This window comes from Bombus bifarius, unplaced genomic scaffold (assembly GCF_011952205.1).
Source record: "Bombus bifarius isolate JDL3187 unplaced genomic scaffold, Bbif_JDL3187 scf7180000008039, whole genome shotgun sequence".
Classification (NCBI taxonomy): Eukaryota; Metazoa; Arthropoda; class Insecta; order Hymenoptera; family Apidae; genus Bombus; species Bombus bifarius.
The window spans coordinates 426595-447149 of NW_022884409.1; the positions used below are offsets into that span (position 1 = coordinate 426595).

Genomic DNA, 20555 nt, shown 5'->3' on the forward strand with positions numbered 1-20555 from the left:
ATTATATCCGCGGGCATTTTCGAGAGCTGCTGGCCCGTGATAGCTTTAATTCGTCCCGGATTTGCAAGGAGTTACCAAACTCCTTTTCGGATGTGGTTTCACAGAGGCGTACGTGGCAGTCACGAATCACTGGAAATTCGACGAGAAATCAGCCAGCGATGAACTCTGCTTGGAATATTAATTCCTGTTCGGAACATCCACGTAGCGTGTTACCATGGCGTGACCTCTCGCTCTAAAACTTTTTCAGCGGTCCCTGTCGGTCGAAATTTGGTTCATCCTGGCGTGAGTTGCGAAGGAAGGTTGTAGCGATATTTCCGTTGGCTTGAAGAGGCTCCTTTGGACGCGCGACGTGCGTCAGAGGAAAATGGAAAATACCGCTTCGAGCCAGGAAATGAGACTCGCCGCTCGCCAACTTCTAGCTAGGAATTCCTGACTCTGTCTGCCCTCGTTACTCGGTCGTGTTCCGCGCAGGAACAATTAGCAACGACAGGGCTGGCGAGTAGCTCAAGGTAATAACTAACCGCGGAACGCCGATGGGATTCATTATTCTTTACGAGCTAGCGAGAATGAGAGAGAGAGAGAGAGAGAGAGAGAGTTGTTTTAAAGCATGATCATTCATACGGCTCTTCGAGTCAGCTGGTATCGCGGCAGCTTTTAGAGCAGCAAAGTGTGCGTGGTATAGATAGTCTCAAAACGTTAGTTTCTTCGTAATGGAAAACTGGTTGGAAGTTGAAAGTGTCAATAGTAGACACGGTTTAGCCAGTCGTACAATATTCTACGTAATTTTCGTTCCTCTTGAACCCACGTTCGACCCAGTGAGAATCGAAGCGTCGGTTCTTGCAGAAGAAAGGGGAAAAGCGAGGCGACAGAAGATTTTTCGAATGGGTACGCGTTTAGGTGAAAGACATCTTTTTGCCTCTTGACGAATCGTTTTAACGCGACGACAATCGCGTCGGTCGTATCGGACCTGGTGTTTTTATCGCGAGACTCGACGACGAATTTACTTTGGCTCGCCCGCCATGGTAACCCGCGCAAAAACCATTTCCCGTTCTAAAGCGTCGTAATGGCCGTTTCCATCGACCATGGCACATTGGATAGAAACGTTCTCCCTCGTTCCAAACCGATTTAATTCCGCTTCGAATCTCCGAGGCGCGATCGAACACTCATTTCTCCGAGTTCGTTTAACCCTCTTCTCACTCCGCAGAATTTGTTATTATTTCACGGAACGTGCGAGAGGAACCACGCTTTCTACTATTTCATTCTATACTCCTTTCCCTTTTTTAAATTTCGCTCTACATTCTACAGGCTGTTTCAACATACTTATTCTTCCGCTTTAGCTGATCTTCTAAAAACTTCATCAAAAATACGAGACTCTTGGAAAAGCCCAGCTTCTATAGGATCCTCGTTATCGATGCACGAAGAAAAATAGACGATCCAGAATCCTGGAATGGGAACATTTGAATAATCGAACGCGAGGCAAAGAAACGACCGACCGCTCGGTTAAGTTTCACGTCGACCGCGTTTCCGTCGACTTTATTCAAAGCGCGCCGTGACTCCTCGGCTCCGCCGTCTCCGGTTACGCTCGAGACGCGTGCATAAGCAGCGGACACGTAAAACGCGGTCGCGTGTCCGCCGTGGATTAATTACGTGCAGTAACCCGTTGGAAACGCGGTTGAAACTACGCGAGAATCAGCCTCTTCGAGAAGCTGAGAAATTCTCGGATACCGAAACTTTACGTTACAAGTGTTAACGTTCAAAATCGTGAAAATTCAGTCTGAGGCGCGTAGATTGTCGCGAGAAAAACTCGTGCACGTGTCGCGGTGCATATATCGTAACGCTATAGTTACACATTGGAATGAAATATAAATCGGTACGGAGATAGAGAGGAGATTTTAATAGAAATACGAAAGAAAACGTATCGGTGCAACGTTTTGTTTTCATATCGGTCGATGAACGGAAAACGTTAATAACACGAAGTTTCGCCAAGATCAAGAAGTCGAGTATCGCGAGCAAACATCGAACGCGGGGATGGAAGTGCGCGTGATGCAAACGCCTCGGTGTTGTTCTTCGATGATGTCGAGGAGCCCGTTAATAGTTCCGACCGGTGCGCTTCAAGTTCTTCGAGTTACCAACTGTTTATAATAGATGGTAGCCTGGCTGGATCGATCGGGAATTTATTACAGGCAGGGGCTTACGTTTTCGCGGTAAGGGCGCTTTATTAACCTTCGATGTAGCGCGTAGCAATCGAGCATTGTAAATTTATCCAGAGTAAACTGGTTTTCGATCTTTGCTTGTAAATTTCCTACGATCGCGATTGACACGAAGTTAAACGATCGTACGATGCAGCTTCAACTTTGAAGGCGATGGTTTGCCTGTCGTAGAGGGTTAGATTAAGCATCGCGATAAGAAATTCGATTTCAAGTGGAGTAGCGTGCTTTTTGCACGCTGTTGGCCCTATTTCACTAAATAACCACTTAAGACAGATAATGGAGGCACACGCGCGTATTAAGGGCTTCCATTCGCTCGACGAAACTGGAGCTTGACCCATATTATCGAAGAACATTACGGGTTCTCGTTGCATCTAAATTCATTCGCGCTCGTGCCGCAGCTGAACAAGCGCAATGGCAAAGAGAATAATAAACGGCTGGGAACATCTTTTCCCTTCACCCATCCGGGCGAATTTTATTCTTTTCCTCTTGGATTTCATTAAAGTCGAGAATAGCTCGCCAACGTCACGGACAAACCAGGATAATTACGTAATTCGTTAAAAAGGGCAAAGAAAAGGAGGAAAAATAAGACGCAGAGACGAAGCGCACCGATTCTACGGAGCGTGAACGTCCGAAACATTCCGCGTTCGGCATCGATCGTACGCGTACGTGCATCTCTTGTTTCCTCGCGGCTTGGCGAGTTCTCAAACCTGGAAATAATCATTATCGGTGCGCGCTACTTACGTTGACCCAAATGTCAATCGACGACAACGAACAGATTCATTCAATTTCCCCGGCCGATGAGCGTGCTCTGCGATGCAATTTCGTAGCACGACAGCTCGTACTCCGAACGTGCAATTTACGTTTCATATTCTCCGGCAGCGAACCGGTTATACCGTCAGACGTAAACCGTTTTCCAGACTGCGCGTTTCCCGTCTACCTTTTAAACTTAGTCGAACGAGACTTCCCTAATTACGTTCAGACGAAAAAGTCTGCTCGCTACGGTTAGTATCGGCGAAACGGAAGATCGGGCCGAACTCGAGAATCGTGGATCGATGCTGTAGCCAAACGTGTAAAGGAAACGAACAGTCTGTAATGGCTACAGGGACCATGGTAGTTGCAACGATACTGGAATGCTTTGATGCTTTGTCTCGGTGCACGAAGTACGCTGACCTACAAATCAAATTTCGATTACTCTTTGAACAAGTTTCGGGAATCAATCGCATTTCGATTCGTTCATCGATCTAAAAAGTGGCTTTTATACAAATAAATTTATTCCTCCTCGTAATCATGGTAATCCTCTTAGACCCTAGATACTTTGAATTTGTCGAAATATTTATTTCCATATAAATACAATTAACGATTCGTTCAAATAAAATCGTGTATTTATATAAATAAAAATAATAATGAAATATCGTCTTCTGTTTATATCTCTTCCATCGATACATGCGGCAATGCTTTACATTTTTCATTTGTTTCTCCCAGATGAAAAATTTACCAAACGTGTTCTTCGTATTTTTTTTTTTTTTTTCTTTATCGCACTCGTACCTCTTCGTGCACTTTACAATAATTTTGTCCACACTAATGGCTCTTTATTGCCGTATATGAAATAAAGAAATGACTAATAATAATATTTCTATCGAAGAAATATTTCTGTATATACGTGGAAAGCTGAAGCGAGCTCGTTCATCCGTTCCCGTGGTTATATCGTTTTTCTCGTTGCTTGCTATCGGCAGCTGAATCCAGCCGGGCAACCAGAAGCGGATTGATTAGAATCCCGTAACGGGAGCAAATAGGCGTGTTCAGCTGCGGGGCAGGCTTTATTGAGATTCGAGTGCCTGAAGAGAGATTGGAGGCCGCGTCGTGTAGACGTTCGCGCCGACGATACGCTCGTAGCTAGAGGAAAGGAAAACTGCGAGATTGTTGATACCGCGGATACCTAAGTGCAATTTTGAACCGAGGATACAGACAGAAATCTCGACAGGAACGAGGTTAAACGGGTCTAGAATCATAGTGAAAACGATCCAAGAGGTAGATAGCTGATAAACCTGGTTGATATCGCGATGTTGAAATTGCAACCTGGAATTGTTCACTGTGATTCGTTGGTGGAAAATAATGTTCGAACGTATTGTGATCTCACGCTGAGTTACACAACAGAGATTCGATTTTCATAATTATCTTTGGACTCCGGGAATAGAGTTACAGCGTATCATTTACCGAAGGTTTCTGATAGATACACATATATATGATTATCGAAGATCGATCGGCCTTTGTAAAAGGATCCGAATGGGCAGATAGTCGTTGTATGAAAATCGAAATTGCATTACCTTGTAACTTGTAGCGTATCATTTATCTCTGTACAACGTGTTCAGTTTTCCATGGGTTATTCTTTGCGTGTTTCCCTATCGTGTAACGAAAATTCGTCGAACATTCGTCGAAAATAATATTGCGCGAGATACCCTTTTGGGAATCCACTTGGCGCAAGTAAAATAAGGAACCGTCGAGAAACAACGTCGCTTAGCGAACCGTTTTCAGTTGTTTCTCGTGTCCCGCGTATTTTCCCTTTCGCCGGTTTTCTGTATCGTTCTCGAATGATCCGAAAGGAAACTTGAAAGGAAAGAGAAAGGAAAAGGGTAGAATCGATGAGTTCTCTGGAGAAACCGTCGAGCCGAAAGATTTGATTTGTCTACGACTCGGTTCATAGACACGGCGCCGTCGCCTCGAGAAAGATTGCTTTCGGGTCGACCTCGAAGCGGAAACGGAATCTTGAGGGACTGCTTTCAACCAGTCAGAAGTAAACTCGATCTTCCTGTTATTCGTTTAAAGAAAATAGGGAATGATCGAAGTTCCGAGTGTCCTCGAATTGTCGATAAAAAATTCCTCCGACAGTATACCGGGAAAATATTCTTTACAATACAAACTCGACGAGAGGGAAACGAGCTTGGCAATTTGCAATGCACCGATGCAAGATCTACGGCCAGAAGAAACACAGCTACTTTAAACTCCCTTGAGCAGATCGATCGGCAATTTCGAGAAATCTCGTTTCTGCCTACGGCAAACGAGGACAGGGTGCTTCTGGGATGCTGGTTCTCGCCGAGAAATCGCCGCAGGTGTTTGTAATTGCCGGAGCTGCGAAGGAGCAACAACATGGTAACTGGAAGCCGCGTATACATGCCAGCGTGTTTGCCGACACCGGTCGCGACGATAACATCAACCGCGAGACGACCGTTTGTCGGAGGCAACCAGACGAGATAGGCGCTGGGGATAGTTCGAGAGACGAGAAATGGGCCCGTGAAAGCAGAGAACACGATTGTTCCAGGGTAAATGTTTGTTTTATACGCTTATTGCGGTATTGTGTACGTTGGGAAATTTTAGATAGAAGCGAATCGCTGACAATGATCGAGTTTCTCAAAATAGCAGTTTCCCGTCATTTCAGCCCTGTTGCGATTCTAATCTCATTCTCGTTTCGTAGATCACCAAGACTTTTAATATTTTAAGAAACGCCTTACACGCAAACTTAAGAGATAAGAAAAGCATCATCTAAAATGATTTAAACGACGCAGCAGGGTTGAAATGCGAGATGCGAAAAAACGTAATTAATAATATTTGTGAAACGGCGGACGAAGGAGATGAAAGCTTGCGATCGTGAACGATTCACATAGCTCTAGGAAGAAGTGTATTACTGTTTCGTGAAATCCTCTGGCCCTGTTCCTTACAATGAGATCTGACGACAATGCAGTGAGAAATGTTGGGACGGGTCGCGATTTTAAAGGCGTCTACGAAGTACTATCGTCAAGGGTATTCATGCATGCGCGCAAAGAGAGAAAGACGGAGCAGCGGAGTGAATGTGACGGAGGGATCGAAGATAAGGGGGTGAGGGTGGCAGCGAGAGAAAGACATTAAGAGGCTGTTAAGAGGGAAGGTTTGGACAGGGTGTAACAAAGGGCCAGAGAGGGTCTGGTCGGAGATGATTAATACGTTATTTGCGAGCGGAAATTCACTTGGAAAGTGTCGTTTGCACGGAGCTCCGTGTATAAACCGGTCTCGAGGACGACCGTTCATCTTCCTCGAGAGAAGACGAAGGGTTGTTATTATTCCTAGGAAAACGGGCCAGCGATTCGACGCTCGTTCAAACTGCCTGCGATTTTTTTCCTTCTCGTTTCTGCAAACAAACGACCGCGATCTAATCGAAGGAGGATTCGGTGAAACGATCACGATCCGATCGTAAAGTCTACTCCATCTCAATTGAAGGTTTACACGAGATTCGACGATTTACCGTAAGACTGTTCCTAATCGACCCTCGATCGTTCAACTTCCCACTGATAATGTCCTTTCTCTCAGCCTTGTCTTCAAGAATACTCATTATTCTGTCGTTTTAATCGAATTGCAGATTACCAATCTCTAGAGAACCTCTATATCTTACATAATTCTTTGCGATTCCACTCGTGTTGTTTGCAAAAGAATCTGCCGGAATGGGCTAAGCGAGATCGATCGTCCGGATCACAGAGAGTTAAATAAGAGAACAAAACTAATTCCAACGCAAATTGGAATACTCGTTGTATTCGTTATCCGGGACAAATCTCCGTATAAGAAAACTCAGTTCGCTTTACAAATCGAAGGAACATCCCGGTGGACGATCCTTATGATTCCACGTATCCACGCTCGGTAACTTGGGTAAATGGTATGGTACAAAGTTGGAAAGGACTGAAGTTTCGTTCTCCGGCTTTATGGAAAACGCCACGGGAACTTTCGCGGTCCGATTTGCCCACTGCGGGCCGGAAACTGCTCTAATTCCAACTTTCTAATTCCGGCACCATAGCCGGTTAATGGCGTTCGTGGACAGTTCGTCGTCGGTTTACGTACTGCGGGCTTTCAACGATTTTATCTCTCCATCTTTACGAGTCGTAAACAAAGTTCCCATGATTACTCCACTCCACAATTATTGCAGTTTAATTGTTTATAAATTATCAATTCTTCTTCACAACGGTATACGAACTTGTGTAGTGAACCGAAAGTAACAATGTGCGTGGTTGACTTTCAAAGACCGTCTTCTTTTACGATCAACGGGATGTACTTCGATTTTCCTATGAAGACGATGTCTTCAAAAATGAAAAATTATTCTACCACTAGTCGACTAATTATCAATTCTTAATTTGGTCCACGACCATAGGTTCGCAGCTTCCCGTTTGCCACCTCTAATTCGATACCACGCTGTATTGGCTTCTGTCTAAGTGCATGCGGATCGCAATAAATCTGGATGCAGCGTGCCAGCGCTATCATGCAGATTGGCTTTAATGGCGGCCGATAGTGGAGCGCGTTTAACGAAGTGATGCGTATCAAAATTTAAAATAGCGATTTCCAGCGCCTTTTCCTTCGTGATCGAAGAGATATGGACGAATCGGTCGATCAAACACGAGCACGTCGGACGTTACGAAGCGTTCAGGCCGCGCGATCATTAATTCTGGTCGCCTTAAGCCCCGAGACTTCGTTGAGCTTACGCTCGTTGATTGAGTGACCAATGAACCGTACTCCGTCAACTTCCTAAGCTTCCAACCCGTTGGTCAGCCCAGTCCGGAAATCCATCGCATCGATGTACGCACGAGTGTTGTCCGATACGATGACCCATGGATCCTTCTATGATTTCGTTCGATTTTTTGACGCGCGAATGCTTTGCTAGGTACGTGAGCGAGCTCCTCGATAGACGAAAAATAATAGCCACGAATAACGATGCACCGTTACGGAACTATTATTAAAAGCTCGGCCATATCCGCGTATTAGAGCAGGACGCAGCTCGGCAACGATTTCTTTTTTATTATTTGAAGTTTCGTCGAGCCGGATACGATCCTTTCAGTTGGCTGAAGCTTGTGTAAACGGAGCGTCGTCGAATGTCGGAAATTAAAAGAGACAGAAATGAAAGTCGTGTATTCCAAATAAATAAGCGTTGCTGGTATTTCTAGAATTTTTCAATTTACGATCCAGCCAAGCAGCGTTGGATGAAAACATAAAAAGAAAGAATCAGAACGTAAAGTAAACAAGAAGAAGAAGAAAGAAGGGAAATAAGAACAGGAAATCAAAGAATGTGAAAGAAAAATAAAAATGAATAACGGCATAGTTTTACCCATACTGATTCCAGAGCTGGATGGATCCTCGTTCTTGGCTCCCCAGCTGCCAGCCAAATTTAACGCCAGCAAAGGCCTCTCCTTAAGCAGCTCGGCGACCGAGGCCAACCCTTCGCAGCCACAGCCTAAATGGGGCAAGTGCAGCGCTTGTACTTGAACGCAGCCACGAAGAGCATCGCAGACCCGGGACACTTGCTCGCCGGACAGATTCATGTCGAGGACCAGTCGTGCCAGGCTGGCTGACGCGTGACTCAGTCCACGGCAAAGGGCGTTCACCACGCACTCCAATCTGGAACACAGTCGATCGATGCCTCTGTTCGTTACAAACGCCTAAATCGTTCGTTTAAAGCCGTCGACCATAGGACGGTACACGGAAATTGGCCCCGAATCATTGGACATTTGGTTTAACCCGATTGCACGGCTCTGTTTGACCCGAGATCATTCTCATTTACTCGCGGACGTGGAAGCGTAGATTCGAATGGAACGAGTAGGTTTAAAGGGATTAAACAACCGCGTTACGGTTACTTGGTTTTGGAACACGATGGTAATCGACGGAGCATGTTGATGGTTCTGGGTTTTCCCGCGGCCACTTTCACCGTCTTATTCGCGAAAAACGTCGAGAACGCGGCACCGTGGCACGAGTTAAGGAAGCGTTGCAGTTTTCCTGCTAACGTTTCGCAAGCATTGCAGTTTCCTTCATCAGTGGCTGCTTGACATACTGCTACCAATACGGGCGACTGCAGTGTTTGCGAAATGTCAGCAAAGAAGCCGAAAATATGACCGTCGAAAGCGAGCGTTCCAGTTTTCTCAATTAAAACCCAACAAACTTGGTCGAATTTTTATGAAAAACGATTTTCTTGCAACGGTACCTATACCTTTCGTAAGTTGTTAGCTGTTCGTAATTCTCGAGCGCAAACTTATGTAAATTTGCTCGAGTGTTGAAGAACTCGGCAACAGTGAATAGATTTATGCGCGTGTAATATTCGCCACTTCTGTCTATTCGCCATTATTTCGAGAGGTTGGGACGCGTACGTGTACAACAGTTATGCAAAGCCTGGCCACGGTTACTTCTCCTCGGAGAATTGCAAACGAGTCTGGATTTCCTTCAGCATTATATGCTAGTCGGTAAGCTCGGTTAGGGTTCTTACGGAGAACGATAAGCGATAAGATCGAGACGACGTTTATGTATCAGAAAGAAATTTTTATGCAGCGTTGCGCGCTCCATTTGCGGAACAGTCGAAACGATGGTGGAAAATAAACGAACTGGATCGCTATAAATAACGTGACAGTCTTCGTTTACATATTCATGAACATTATTTGGCAAACAAAGCGACGCCTTCAATTACACGATATTCCTGGAATTAAAATAAAGTGGTCTGTGTTTTCCAAGTTAATTAAAATATCCAAGCCCGTTATTGTTCCGACCCGATGTGATTTTATTCGACGATCAAACAAATCCGTGAATCGCGCGACGCGTGTCCTACATTAAAATACATAAAAAAAAGTAAAAAAATAAACCGCGCAAACGATGAACAGGCACACTTCCGATGACCTCGTTTCTATCGCTAACAATTCACGCCCTCGCGAAATATCTCTACGCTTAATTTACTAACTCGAACTATCACCGCTGTATTTGTAGGTACAGAGCGCGTCTGACCAATCGTGTCTGCTATCACTCGCAGCCACTGATCGCTCGAAATATTCCGACAGCTGTCACTCATTCTCGCTACAGATAGCTTAGTTAATCTCGGTCGAGGTTTCACGAAACACGGTCTCTTCGTCAACGTCAGCCAAATCGTGATCGTCGACTTTTCAGCAACCTATCGACGGTTATATTCCTTATACGATTTTCTTGACGAAGATTTCTTCAGAGTTTAGACAGCGTTCTTCACTTAACAGTCCATTCAGTCTCGTTGAGACTGAACTCGCCCTGGAGGATTTGTATTATTTACACACTGCGTTAACGCGGCTTGTAACGCGCTATTCACCAAGGAGGAAGATCGTGTCTCGATATAACCAGCGCGAGCAGAAAATTTATCGTCTTAACGTAACTTGTCTATTTGATCCATTGAATTGTTCGAATAACTTCAACGTGGTTTTCGATAAGCGAAACGATGCAGAAAACGATCAAAGAATTTTTCCCACGAATATTAATTCCTCGAACAGCCAGAACTTTCGGCAAGTTCGAAAACTCGTAGAATTCCATCCGCTATCGAGAAGATCGGCTACCGTTTTTCTAATGTTTTCTCGGTTCAATTGGATCAGACGAACGAGTGGAACAGCGTAGAATTCTCTAGAAACATCGAGAACGAAATTGCAGAGCAATCGAGAGAGCAGAACAAACCGTAAAGTACATTGCGCCCTCTTTCATGTCGCGACTCGTGTTTCTTTTTCCGGACGATTCCTCTTCTGCTACAAGTCTCCGGGTATTTCTTCCATCCATCGATCGAAATCGGCGTTCTTTGCGGAGCGTTTGCCTGCTAGCGAGATTCTGACCGAATGTAGAGTACCTTCACTCGATATCATATTGAGCAGAGCGGTTCCGGCGGAAAAGAATAGAACGAAGGCAAACGAACGGGTGGAAAAAGCGAGAAAGACATTCTCGATGCGCAACAATGAGTTTGTCGGGTCGAGAATGTCCCGCCTCCGGGCAAATAGCGGTTAAACGATGCCCTCCTCGTGCACCTCGTCGCGTGTTTCAAAGATTTTTCTCCGGTATTGGTCCTGTTTAGACGACAGAGACGGCGCGGAGAGGAAAGCAAGTAATAAAGAACGCGACGGCGCGGAGAACACGTCAAAATTGGAAACAGCAATGAGCTCGGGATAGAAGGGTTGGTAGGAGGGTTGAAGGGTAAACCAAGTACGTAGAAGACTTTGTTTAGGAGTAGTCGGAGAAATTGTACGGGAGAGGGAGAACAGACGCAGGATTCAGCAGGGAAAGAGGCTGGGAACGAGATTAAGAGACCTCGCGATTTGATTGTAGTCTGGAAATTGTAGCCAAGTTTTTCGTATACGGATAGCGCCAAAGCGTTTCGTCGTGGAAATCCCGCTGCGAGAAAAATTATGAATCGTCATCTTGAGGCAAACTCTTTCGAAAAGCCTTCGAAAAGTTTCAAAGCGCTGCGACAAAGGCAAAAGGAACAGAAGGAAGCGCCAAGGGGCCAGCTAGTGGAGTAGAGCCTCTTTTGCTCACGGAATTCGTAGAAATATAGACTTTGAAGGAGATAGAGACAAGACTGGAACCGCGAACGAGAGGGGGACGAGAGACGAAAAGAAGTCGAAGAAAGCAGGTTCGGAGGTAAGGAAAGCAGATAGAGTCGCTAGAGAGCGAAGAAACGCGAGAAAAGGAGAAATATAGAGGACTGGTCCGACGTTCGACTATGAAAACCATCGTGCCGCGTCCTCCTTAATTTTTCGCCACGGGTCACGAAGCCGCGCCCCTTCATGATCCTCGAACAATCTCCCCAAAAAGAAGGAAAAATATCTCGAAGCCTCTCTCCTCTATTCTTGCCGCGGCATATTGTTCCGCCACTTTCTCGACTTTTTCTCCGCCACGACTTTATGCAGCCCCTCTCGACGGCCGCTCATTGTTACCCCGCTCTTCTTGTCACATTTGGGGGAGTGCGTTTGCTCGCGAGCTCACGATCGTCGTGCTTTGAATATCGAATATCGGCCTTTTCGCCAAGGGGCCACGCGTGAAAAACATCTCTGCTTCGCAGAAGAAGATCCTCGAGTTTCGTTGGTCCGAAGTTGTTTGCGGGAGGACGTGTTAGAGAATTGAAAATCTCCCAAGAGTTACTCTTTAGAATAAAAATCTTGCTCGTCTTGCGGTAGCTGCGACGCTCAGTGCGCATCTGCGTCAAATTTATGCCTCGAGTTTCTCAGGTTTCAACGGTTTCACTTTATAGAGAAACGACAAAGAACGAAAACAATTTTACGCAGCTGGATTCGAATAGGCAGATTCGACGGATATTCGAGAATTATTGTTACGGTCGAACGTAATTCTGCAACGCTTCCATCGCTTTCCACCGTATAGTTTCTGTTCTTTTCCTTGCAAACATGCTAGAAAGCAGAGCATCTGACACGGCCAATGTAAACGTACGCGCGCACACACGAGCAACCAGAGCGGTTATGTAAATGGGGACTCGAAGCATCACCACCCTTCCCGTATATTCGTACTTTGCTCGCTGGGTAAACACGCGCTCTTTCCCACCCTCCGATCTCCACGCTCCGAGCGAGGGTAAACGTCTTCTTTGCTATCATACGGAGCGAAGTAAACTTTTTAATTTACTTTCTGACCTTTGCGCCGTACGATCGATGAAAGAAATTTTGCAGAAACGATCCTGACGACCTTTCACGATCAAGCACGTACATCAATCCTCCGTCGTCTATAGGATGTTCTTTGAAACTGTTAAGTATCGCACGTGCAAGCATAAATCGATGAAGATCCATAAAAGCATCCGAGTGTGTTTATAAAATGTGTAAAACCTGTTTCACAAATCTCTATAACGAAGGTGGTTCCTTGGAACTTCTTTTCGCGCCGAAGATGAGTAGGCGTTCGTTATTAATAGCTCTAAATGTTTCTCAGTCTGCCTTAGAAAAGAACCCGTCGAGACAGCTTCTCGCTCCGAGTTAAAAACTGATCTATTTGTTCGTCCATGTACACGTACTTTCCTCGGGCAAACTTTTTTAATCCACTTTCCGATATTGCTCGACGTTCGCGCAAACGGGCCGACGGTTTTTTCGCTGTCAGCTTAACGAATACTCCGGTACGGTTACCCTTCGGCACCTTTCCGCGTGGTAACCTTCCTACGTTTCACGTGCGTCTTCTTAAACCGTGTTTGAACTCGCACAGTTTTAGAAACGCGAAGCGAAAGCTTCGTCTTTTGATTTTTAAACGTCTGAACAATCGCCAAACTATCGCCGCGAAGACGGACACGTCGAGCACGTTCTGCGATTGTCACACATTTTGCAAGAAAATCGTACAGGGAGAAAATTAGAGAAATTTCTAACGGGAAATTAGACAGAGACTCACCTATCGTGCGCTGCTTCCTCCAGACAAGTTATAACCAACTCAAAGTCGTTCAGTTTCTTCTTGCTCAGGACGCTCTTTAAGTGTCCGGCCAACTTTTGCGCTTCATCCGCGGGGAACTCTTGGCCGAGAAGCGACGTGATTCTCACGAGCTTGACACTCTCATTTCCAGCTAGAGCTTCGAAAAAGTCGTCCAGGTATCTGGGATCGGAGCCTCTCTCCACTTGGAACACCACCTCGAGGGCCTCGAGGGTGCAAGCCGGGCTCTCCAGGATTCTCGCCCATCCTTCGAGTTCCAAAGGCGAAGTGTGGACCAGCGGTGCTGGAGGTCTCTCGTTGGGCGCGGGACCAAATCCCGGCCCTGCACCGACCAATCTACACACGGCGGAAATGTTTCCATCCGAGGCACCGGCTGCTTTCAGCAACGAGAAAACTGCTCTGGGTGGTACCTCCAGCGGACACAATTGGTTTAATATTAAATGCGTCTTGGGTCCCAGTAGTCCAGCCAAATGGCTGATGATACCCGATGGCAATCCCTCCAACTCCCTTCGAAGAATATTGGCGTATTGAGCTACTGAGGTTAAGTAGTAAGCTGCCAAGAATTCGGCTACGGCCATGTGAATCGGTGTGTACAGGTCTGGTTTTCGTCGTTGCCCGAAAATCAATCCTTTGGTCAGGAATCCCAGTCTGGTAACTTCTATACCACCACCTCTAGCTCTGAGTTCAGCCTCGGTATAGCAGCACCTGCCCTCCCTCAGCGCAGCCAAAGACACTTTTCCAAAATCCTCCAGTCGTTTTCTGCAATGACCTGGGATCTCCTCGTTGTAAGGTACCGGTGGATCGAGGCTCCTCTTCACGATACACTTGACGGCTGCTTGAACCAGCGCGCTGGTTTCCGTTGGTAAACTTCCAGAGTCCTGAGAAACGAGAGAGCAAGCTTTAAAGCGTCGACATTTTTACGAGTTCTCGGAGCTCTTGTGCTACGTCGAACACACAGACAACGCGAGATCGTTTTTATGGCGCCCGGTAACGAATCGACTCGGTTGCCCAACTACTCGTTCACGATTTTTCCGCAAACTTTAAACGTCCCCTTCACCGCTCTATGACTATCCTATCTTTATTTTTCCAACCTTATTCTGTTTCGATATATACCTGATAGAGACAGCAGAGCATAATCCAGCCGAGAGGATGCTGACCAAGCTGCTTGACGGCCTGTGGTTGTACGTTCAGCGCTTCGAGGAACTCGCAAGCCTTCTCTGCGATGTCGTTGTGAATGAAATACGCCACGCAGAGCCTCTCGACGTGGGGCCACTCAAGTCCAGCCAGATGGATCCTTCTTTGAACTAACGGCGACAGTACGCTGGAGTTGCTGGGCGAGCAAGTGACCAGGATCCTCGCGTCGGGGAACAAACGTCCCTCGAGAAGGTCTATAGCATCGCCTAGGGACGCTCTGCCCCCCACACACTCGTCGTATCCGTCAAGGATAAACAGCACACGGTCCTCCATTAAATGCAGCGTGCGCCATACTTGCGCGACCGCGTCGCCGATGGCTGCCGTCCTTGGGAATAATTCTCGAGCCAAGTAATTGAGCACAGGACTGCCTCGAAGTTCACGGAGAGGGACGATGAACGCCAGAGCAGGACTATCGCCTTGTATCGCCCACTGGTGAAGAAGGCGGAGGCAAAGGGTCGTTCTTCCGCTTCCGGGGCCTCCTTCAATGGCCACACGGCGAGGTGCCTCTGATACCGTGCCATCGCTCAACTAAAACAGTGGATACAATTAATCGATCGAATATCCATATATTTCTGTTTCGACAAAATTCATTTGCTATTTTTCCTAGGTCCGACTAAGATTCAGTTAGGTTTGATACTGTGCGACCGCTTAACCGAGACGTAGATGACGCTCGATCGAGTACCGATACCGTGCAATTTGACAAAATTCGATTCTTCTAGATGTAATGAACGCAAGGAATTGCTTTTCTATCGGGTTCCTGTTACAACAGTCGAATAGAATTGTATTTGACTTGCATCTGCTAAATGGTAGATGCGGTTGAAGTTAGCAAAATTACAGATAGACGTGGTTCTGATTGAGAGAAACGGTCGATCCATCGAATAGGATTAGTGGTTCACGCGAGAGCTTCCAACTTCTAATTGGTAACCAGTTGGAACTGGAGAAACCGAGGAGTATCCGAGAAACTGGTCACGAAACTGCTAACTTTTCTTCTTACCATTGGTCCGCTTGTCTATCCTCGGCGTACGAACTTCCGGTATACAAACTGTTCGTGATTCGCCGTGCCTTTCATTTCGTTCTCTTTAACTTCTATCTCGAACAGAGATAAAAGGCAAACTTATCTGCCTGCGAGACTGATTTTTGGCTAAGTCTTCGACGATCACCAAGCTACCCTCCCCTTTTTTCCAGACACCTCGATGACGCTAACGAGACTTGGCGACTTTCAACTGCCACGTGGCACGATGTCCGACACGAATCGATAAAATGGAAAAGCAAATTTCCCATATAACGATGGAACTATTCTCTGCACGGCCTAGAAACGGATTTAATCAGCGTCTGACAAAATTGTTTTTCGCGCAGCGCTTTGTGCACACGGCCATTGTTCCGGGGATGCGCGTGCCATGGCAATAAAGGGAGAAAGTCGTTTGTACCGTAATGCCGTAACAATTGCGAGTCTGCCGATCGATCACGCGATGAGCTACCCTTTGTAGGGGAGGAACTTGCTTACGGGACCGATTATCAGAGGACAGAATCGCGTGTTTCGAGTTCCATCATCGTGCATCGACTATCGATCAGAAATCTGTCTCGATTGTTTACCGATCTGACTCGATCGTTCATCGCTGTTTACGAGCTCGTTAACCCTGCCATTTGTGTTGCATTAAACCGTATCATTGTCACGTAATGTACTTGAAAGTTGTACGGAATAGTTTCGAAAAGTAGACAATATATCAATTTCGCAAAAGACAGAGAGATAGTTGCGAAAAGGTTTTGCATTATGGTTTAGAGCCACGCCCTCGTTATCGGTGAACGTCATCCCAGCTTGTCCTAGATTATAAAGGGCTCTATGATCATGGTACCCTGCTACGTAGCTCCTTCACCACAGGAGGCTGTCGGTCCGAGCTATTATCCCGTGATTTTAGTCCCTTTACGGTCTGTTGCTTGAATCTTCCCATCCCTTTCGAAGTAGATCATACGATCTGCTGTATATTATTATTTGATGCCTCTCTCGTTTCAACGGATACTGTATCCCCGAGGCTGGCTGTATTCTAATGCTCGCTTCAGCTGTTCAGTTTGAACGGCTGGCTAGGTCTACCCTGTGATTTCATCGAGCCTTCCTCTTCTACTATTTCAGCAGAACGGTGTTCGACCGTAGCCTCCTTATCTCTACGGTCTTTATAGTCTCTCAGACCTCCCGTAGCCTGTTATTGCGAGTCCTCCATTGCCGAGGGTTTTGGGATTCTTGACTTGCCGTGCTTTATTGACCGGCTATTTCCATCAACGCCAGTGAACCTCGTGATTTCAGCTCGTCTAATCTGTTTATTTAGCCAGCTTATATGTATAGTTAGAGTATATGTATAGAGAGTTAGCCAGCTAGAGTATAGTTTGCCGCTTCTAATCGAGATACTGTTGCATTCACTGATACTATAGCTCCGTTAGATCTTGTATTTTGTGCTCTGGATGTGACCATAGTTGGTAAACAAACAAATTCGAATTACAAACAAGAACACTTGCAATGTAGACGGACCACTGAAGAATGTAAATAAACAAATGTCGAATTTTGATTCAGATGAAACAAAGTACTAGGTTGTTTGCTCCGGTACTTTCGTTCCAATGTACAATCGTTCGCACGAACTATATTCTCTAAAATTATTGGGATATTTTTTCAACCACATCGTATTTTCAGTGCATTTCGAATTTCTTAGAGTTTTCCACTGTTGTTCTATACCTAGTCAATAAAATTACAAGTTATACTAAAATTGTGGCCTAAAGGATACACTGAATAGCAAATCTGTTATTTTGTCGTACGTGTTTCGCTCGTTCTTAGCGATCGTGTGTCCGTAAATAAGCGTCGAGATGGTCTAGCAACAGTACTCTTCGCTTGAACGAGCAAAAAGGAGACAACAGATGAAAGACGAAGGGAACAATATCTTCGTTTTACTGTTCCGAACGCGAGTCCCAGATGAAGATGCTATTGGTGCGAGTAGGCGTGTTTAGAGACGTCCGTGGCAAGCATCGAGACAAAGAAATTACTTCCAGCTGGCCGGATCGGAGAGCGTTCGTCGCTGCGCTTGTCTCGGGCGCCCAGGAAAATGGAAATAATATTCCGACAGACGAACATTGAGGCCTGGAACGTCGGTGATCCGGAAAGACGTTCTTCAAGACGGCGCTTCGCGACGTAAACGCGCTCATTATGGCGCCGTGCATTCTTTGCACGCGGGCACGCGATAAATTCTACGCTTTAGTGGAATTTATCGACCCAATAATTCTTCCCTTTCATTGCTTACAGCAATGCTGACTCGATAAATTGAATTGAAGATTCTAAATCGGAAAAAGGAAGAATTCGATTCTCGTTAACTAAACGATTAGTCTTCAGCTTTTAATTTCGTTTCATTTCTTTCTACGTTTTTATATCGTGCTGTATTGAAGTAAAGAAAGAAACTCGCTGAACAGGGTCAGAAGAGCTTTAAAAGCTTGTTCCTTCGACGATCCGCTTGTTCTCCCTGGCACGTTTGTCGACTGTACGGCACGAATTCGTTCGTGTTTGGAGGGTATATCGGGCTTGCACAACCTTGACGTGGCCATGTGTCTGCCGTCACAGCCTGTTCTCGCGTTCTCGCGATACCGAGCCTCGAATGGCACGGTTACGAGGCTCATTTTTCCACGTGCACGTTTCCAGGTGACGTGGCGCATTGTTTGCGTTTCCTGGCTCCGTTACACGCTCGCGTTATCGACCTCTTCAACGTCGGATGCTGCGAAACGACACACAGAACTGTTTGCGAAAAGAGTAATTTCATCGTCAGAATGATCTATCGAGGCCGAGGTCGCGACGCTTTTCGTCTCGACTAGCTTACGTCTTCTTCGCGAATTTTCTCCCTTTGACGTTCTTGCAGTAGCATTTTCGTTCGATGCCTCTATCGGCACAATATAATACGCGGTATTTACACAATGACAGTGAACGAGAAAGTAGAAGATTTATCACACCTAGGTGAGTGTATTACAGGCCGAAGTGAAATTTGAAAAATCGAGACTTCACAAGTGTGCTACGTCTTTGAACAATAAGTGTCTCCACGTACCTGCTTAATTACAGATCGGTTCATACCCGAAGATTCTAACAATTCTGTAACACGAAATTGCGAAAGCTTCGAATCTCTGATTGGCCGAGACGGTTACATTTATTAATTGCGACGCCTGATGAACGAAGCGAGCGTAATACACCTGCTGTCTCCTATCATATCCCGCTAGTTTTCTTCTCAATCCCGCGAAACAGCCGATCAATACCGTTTATTATCCGCACGTCGAACGAAAGTGCCATTCTGAAAACAGATCATAAAAGAGTCGCACGTGTTCCATTTAGACATCACGTTTTTCCAACCACGCAGGTCGGCTCTCCGAAAGATCGAAACAGATAGAGCGACGCTGAGATCTTTCGGTTACACTCGAGTACGTACATATATCCGCAAGATAAGGAGATTCCGAGGCGGACGGATACATTGTGGCTTCGATAAATCTTTGGTTCGCGGTGCTGCCGGCAGATACTGCCGGTATTAAGGCCGGGAAGATTGAGATGTTAAGCGGATGGCTGAGTCGGTCGCCTCCGCTATTTCTACGTTGGATACGTTCTCGTGCCGTGTGTACAAGTTTCCTGGTAAATTGACAGGCTGGCTTCGGTGATCGATGCTTCGGCTGTCGTTCACGCCTACGACCGTGCCGCTTTGATTGCAGTTTGCCGAAAGCCCAAGGGGCCTTGTAGAAACGCCTGCAGGCGGAGACGTTGTATCGATTGAATTAAATATGGTGGAACAGTTTCGCTACTCTGGGAGTCTTGAGTTTAACTCAAGTTGATTCAGCACGAGTGACGTTTAAAAGAAATTCGAGTTTTTCGTCTTAGATATTATTTTGTTTGATTGAACGAACCAAGCATGGGATGAGATCGAAGTACAGGCGAAATTAAAATGGTCCATTGAAATCGAAGCTCGATCACTGGACGTCCTTCGGGGCACAAAGGTAGGCGGTGTTCGCGCGCTTTGTCAGAAGTTATCAGCATTGTCTGGTTAGAAAGCCTTTCGAGAAATGTTAACGAAGCGAAGCTTGGCCATCTTATCGAGCCACGACAGAACAATGCCTCGTTACGCCAGAACCGGACGAATGATCGCGCGCTTCTTCACGATTTTGTTCGCCGCATCTTCGAGGCGCGATTAAAACCTTCTTTATTCGAGAACCGAAGGAGCTATGCCTCTGCGACGATACTCTCGACTTGATTCGACTTCATGTTATTATCGGAAACGACATCGGAAAGAGTTCGAGTGGGCCACCGTCTTCGAGTGGGCCACCGTCGTCGACTGTTCAACCCCTTCCGAGAACGTTTCACTCTCCTCCAGTTGGGAAACGCTTCTCGATGCTTCCAACTTGCAAGAAACGAGATTGTCTAATTTCTCCTTTCAGGCGGTTTCTTTAATTGCGTTGAAAATCTCGGTTCAGGAATATTTCTTCCTCGATCTCACGCGAGCTTGCACTCTCTCTCTCTCTTTCTCTCTTGAAAATCCTTTTTATCATCTCCGTCTGCACTTGTCCGAGGAAAGCACTTTTTGCGCGGTAGAAATGTCCGAGATTCTTCTCTAATTGCCAGTCCTTTGCCCGTTTCACGATCAACGTTTACTCTGCCCTAGATTGCTCCGTCAAACACACAGTCTATTTTCTATCGATGTCTCGATAATATCTCGATGTTTCACTGCAGTACGATTACCTTCTCCATCGGATACTTGACTTCTAAATTCCGTGCAGAAGGGATTTTCGATGGTACGAGACAGGAACGAAGGCTCTTTGTTCGATTGTTCAAGAATTCCCTTGATCAGCAGGTGAAACGTATCGAAACTTCCTACGTGAAACGACGGCTTTGCCCGGAGAGAATTCATCTTTCATGGTAACAAACATCGACAGACATAGCACGGCGGTTCCCGGTCAATTCAC

General features: G+C 46.1%; 1 protein-coding gene across 5 annotated transcripts in view; it reads right to left on the reverse strand.

The window, feature by feature from the left end:
* Positions 1-20555, reverse strand: part of LOC117207611 — a 121219-nt gene that overhangs the window by 19204 nt on the left and 81460 nt on the right. For 4 of the 5 annotated variants that reach the window (XM_033447986.1, XM_033447987.1, XM_033447985.1 and 1 more), the window contains 3 exons: positions 14511-15119; positions 13362-14275; positions 8326-8615 (listed from right to left, as the gene is read on the reverse strand). In XM_033447986.1, coding sequence (XP_033303877.1) covers positions 8326-8615; positions 13362-14275; positions 14511-15119 — 1813 coding nt within the window. The remainder of the gene's footprint in view (positions 1-8325; positions 8616-13361; positions 14276-14510; positions 15120-20555) is intronic. The other variant, XM_033447988.1, reaches the window with a different exon arrangement.